Source organism: Taudactylus pleione, unplaced genomic scaffold (genome assembly GCF_031769625.1).
Source record: "Taudactylus pleione unplaced genomic scaffold, aTauple2 ptg000012l, whole genome shotgun sequence".
In the NCBI taxonomy this organism is placed as follows: domain Eukaryota; kingdom Metazoa; phylum Chordata; class Amphibia; order Anura; family Myobatrachidae; genus Taudactylus; species Taudactylus pleione.
This window is the reverse complement of record NW_028284415.1, coordinates 8,703,101-8,707,582: the sequence shown is the minus strand read 5'-3', so window position 1 is coordinate 8,707,582 and position 4,482 is coordinate 8,703,101. Positions and strand designations below refer to the sequence as shown.

The following is a 4,482-nucleotide window of genomic DNA, read 5'->3' as shown; positions in this document are numbered from 1 at the left end:
CCCCCTTTATGAAGTGCAAACTAGCTGTGGTGTAGGCTAACCACTCTGTAGAGGTGCTTTATGCCCTAAATGTATCTAGGTTTCTGCCAAAGCACATGGGTGTGCAGAGCTAGATGACAACATAGGTGGAGATGCAGAAGTTTGTACCAGAAAGGGTTCGTCTACTGTAGATTTGCACAGCAGTATAAAGGTGAGATATCACTTTGCAGAGCAATGTTAGGAGTGGCTCTAAGTGGTACGAGGTTGGACTTTTTATATGACAATTACACTTTTGTATGGTGTGCATCTGAAGGTTTAGGTTGACGTCTATTTTGCTGAGGTGTCTCCCAAGAACACAGAGTAGACATGTCCTTGATGTGTACTGGCTGGCCATCTGGTTTGTGCTGCACCTTCAGTACACTACATAAATAAAGTCCACTGTGTTCACAGTTTTTAATAATTATTATAAAATGTGCTTTGACCCTAGTCAATCCAACCTGAAATTTAGGGAATTTAAAAATATACATTTTTATTTGTACAGAATATATATAGTTTACCTTGTTTGCTTTAATAAGTGGCCATTTCCCAAATTCAATATACAATTATTTACTTACAAATAAGGCTATTAACCTAACTACACCAACATACATCTCTTCACTTATCTCAAAATATCTGACAGCTCGATCTCTCCGCTCTGCACAAGATCTGTGTCTCTCATCCACATGTATTACTTGCTCCCATTCACAGTACCAGGCCTGTGTGCACCCACTCTATGGAATGCTCTCCCATGCACAATAAGACTTTACTTTAGTCTCCAAACCTTCAAGCTAGCCCTGAAAACTCTTATCCTCAGGCAAGCTTATCAAATTCCAGAACCACCCACATAACCTCCATAAGCTATCCTACCCAATTACATTCCTTCTATGCAATCTACACATAAGTATACATATTTTCAATGTATGTATGACTGCTGTGAATTTTAACTTAGCAGTAAGAGTTTGTTGAGTGACTATCACTGTGTCCTGTTGAAAACTATTTGATTGCTTGTCACTTATAGTCCCAATAACCCCTCACAACAGATACTGTATACAGTATATAATATAAAGCAGTTTTTGGTATTGCAGCACTGCAGTATAAGGTATAACAAAGACACAAGTTCTCATAACACATAGTACAATATGGAATTGCCCATTGTTATCTAAGTTCATGGAATGTTATAATCCTATTTGTGCTCATATTATGTAGGACAAATCCTTTACTTGTCTCTACAACCTGCATTATTTCCTGTGATAAGCAGTCTAGCCACCCGGCCATGTTATTGAGCTGCCGATTCCAAACAATCCTGGTAGGTCTTTAGGCTGGTAAAGTTATCTCACAACAAATGTAATGCAAAAAAGTAGGAGATAGGCATCTCAGAGTAAAGTCCGCATGCTGACAAAGGCCCTCATTCAGAGTCGTACGCTCTGAGCAGAGCGCACGTTCTGAATGAGGGCCGCCCTCCTAAAAAATGGAGCGTCCTCCTGGACGCTCGTATAGCTGTGGGTCACCACCCACAGCCTATACGAGCGTGCAGTTTGATGGACGCGATCATCGAAACTGCGAGCCGGAGCCTGCGGTTGAGGTTTTCAACCGCAAGCTCCGGAGTGATTTTGGCTCTATCAGAGCCAAAATCACTCCCACTGACATCAATAGTGATGTCAGTGGGCCGGCTTCTGACGGAAGGCGTTCCCGTGGGAACGCCCCCGTCAGGGAGGCACACCCCCGGCACGTCCTCCAAAGGGGGCGTGCTGTCAATCAACATCGACAGCACGCCCCCTTTGATCAGACACAACGAGCGAAGGACTTTTCTTCGCTCGTCGCGTCTGGCGCATGCGCACGACGGAGCTCCCTCCGTCGTGCGCATGCTCAGTGCAGAACATCGACCCACTTGCGAGCGGACAGCCGCTCGCGAGTGGGTCTGAATTAGGGCCAAAGTTTCTTATTTGTGCTAACATGTTACCAGTTATCTTGTATGGAATGAATTATTGCATAGAAACATAAGGTGCTGAGAGATTGTCAGTGATTGGATTGAATGAACCATTTCCTATTGCTTTGCTTCATATTCAATGTAAATATGTCAACACTGAGCAATTTTACTCCATAGACTATGATCAGGTACAGATGAGGCATAGTTCATCGGTTAATGATTCATGCAACTGTACGTTTCAGTACAATAAACTTTGTTTAGAATGCATACTGTGAGCTTTGTGTTTATAGCATTGGTAAAAAAAAAAGAGTTTAATGAAACAATGATGGCAGAAATCTGTTTGTGCTATTCCCTTAAGTTACAAGCAAGTGGAAAGCACCTTTTGCAGTCTGTGGAATAAAGTGTGATGGTTTGCTGATCTTTGCTGCTAAAAAAATCCAGAAATTGCTAATTTTAGCTTCTTAATACGATCCAGGCTGCTCCTAATGAATCTAACCAAATTCTGAACGCAGCATGAAGGGGCTCAGTGAAGGTGGCGGTGAAGGTGTGTAAGTGTCTGATTGGGTCACACAGCTCATAGAAGGATAACTTTCCAGCATCATAATCCAGATATATTCCTAATTTCTGACATGTCACCCTTTCAGATAACTGGATTTCCTTACAATTATACATCACTGAATATTGATCATTCCACTTACACAAACCCCAGGATTTGTTATTACATCCAATATAAGACCCAAACCCTTTCCTGGCTATACTGCGATAGCACATCCCCACCCTCCAGTTTCCAGACTTACTGGTCTCCACTTTCCAGTAGTGTTTCCCTTTGCAAAAACTACTGATGCTTAAAACTTGAGGATCTTTAAATCTCTTTTTTGTTTTTGGGTAACACTGGCTTACCACTGACCATAAGGCAGATTTCAGATCACTTGTTAGAAGTACATTATTACCCGCTGTATTTATATCAAGCAACATGTTTGAAGCCTTCTGAATATTCATTCCTTTGCTCATTATATCAGTTAAGTTACTGTGTGGTGTCTCATTATCTTGGTCCAGGATGTCCCGTTCCTGTAACACAGTTACTGGATCAATCATGATGTACTGCTCCTCAGTGGGACGTATCTTCCTGGACAGCTCGTCCTTCTTTATTCCCAGCTGCTGAATGTGATCAGAGAGTGGAATCTGCTCTTGCGGCCAGTAGGTCCCATAAAGAATTTTGTTCTTTAGCTGTTTGATCATTTTGGTAAATGGAATAGTTACTCTCTGTGCTTTACCCGCTGTTGATTCTTGCATGACTCCCCTGCACTCTTGCACACTCAGGCCTCTTTTCTCAGTTTCCTTTTTCTTTAAGCTCATGTTCTCCAGAACATTTTCCAATTTGTCCTTCTCCTCAGCCATCTCTTTTATAATATTATCCTGGCACCCCCTGTTCTCTCCATCAAGTCTGCAGGTCCCACAGATACCGGCAGTCCCTTCAGGGCAGGAATGATCCAGGACCTTCTTGTGGATGGAGCATTTTCTGTTCTCCAGGTTAGCGGTGGGGTCAGATAAGATGTGTTCTGCTGACTTGCTCTGTACTCTCAGGTGATTCTCACACAAGGAAGCCTCACACATCACACAGGATTTAAGAGCAGGTACAGGAGAGTCACAGTAAATACAGATGTTACAAGTCTTTCCTTCCTCTGGCTTAATAGAGACAGAATGCTCTGCCATGCTACCATAGGAATTCACTTTGCAGTCAGGCCAGGTACAGACTCTTGATCCCTCCTGTGTATTCTGTACACAATGAAAACAATCTCAGCTGCATTTATATCCACGTCTCTGTGTTGCAGGATCTGTTTCACACAGTCGCTATGCCTGAACATTTGCAGTGACTCGATAGTCGCTATGATTTGTAACAAGGAATCAAAACTAGAAATAAAATAATTTTTCCCCAGAAACCGGTATGACTTGTTTTGTCATTGTTAAAACCTAAGGTGTGGAGAGATTGTGTGTGGTATTTTGTTCTCCATTGTTAACCCTTTAAGCACTTGGTAATAAATAATATACACTTACATAGAATTACATTTAGTCAACATATCTCAGCATAAATGTTAACAATTTATAGTGATCTTTGTTTTGCTTTCTTCAGTGTAACCAATATATTTGATCTAAGCTGGTTTGGACAGGCAACCGAACGGGGACATGCTGACATCTGCTGCATGAAGTCCATTGTGAAAGATAACTGTAGTGGAAGACAGACAGACTTACAGCCAGATAGACAGTCTTTACAATGGTCAGTCGTCATTATGAAGAATTAAGTGCAAACATGCCAGACTACAACAAGACAAGATTCCTTTTCACAGCCAAGGTCTTCAGCAGTCTGCTTTAGTGTCGCACCTCTATATTTAAAAAGACATTATTTCACTGAAAACACATGTAAATATAATTGAATAACATTTCTATTGAAGGAGTGATGTGTTAATCTGGATTATATAAGCAAATGCCTCATTAAGGGGCATATATATCACAATCCGCATCTCAGATGCGGATTGGCC

The 4,482-nt window shown here is 41.6% G+C and overlaps 1 protein-coding gene across 1 annotated transcript; it reads right to left on the bottom strand.

Moving 5' to 3' along the window:
• Window positions 1-1,926: 1,926 nt before the first annotated feature.
• On the bottom strand, window positions 1,927-3,702 carry LOC148542455 (zinc finger protein RFP-like). Its single transcript, XM_088468352.1, has one exon. It carries the CDS (start codon window positions 3,656-3,658, stop codon window positions 2,399-2,401), a length of 1,260 nt encoding a protein of 419 aa, XP_088324478.1. The 5' UTR covers window positions 3,659-3,702; the 3' UTR covers window positions 1,927-2,398.
• Between the last annotated feature and the right edge of the window lie 780 nt (window positions 3,703-4,482).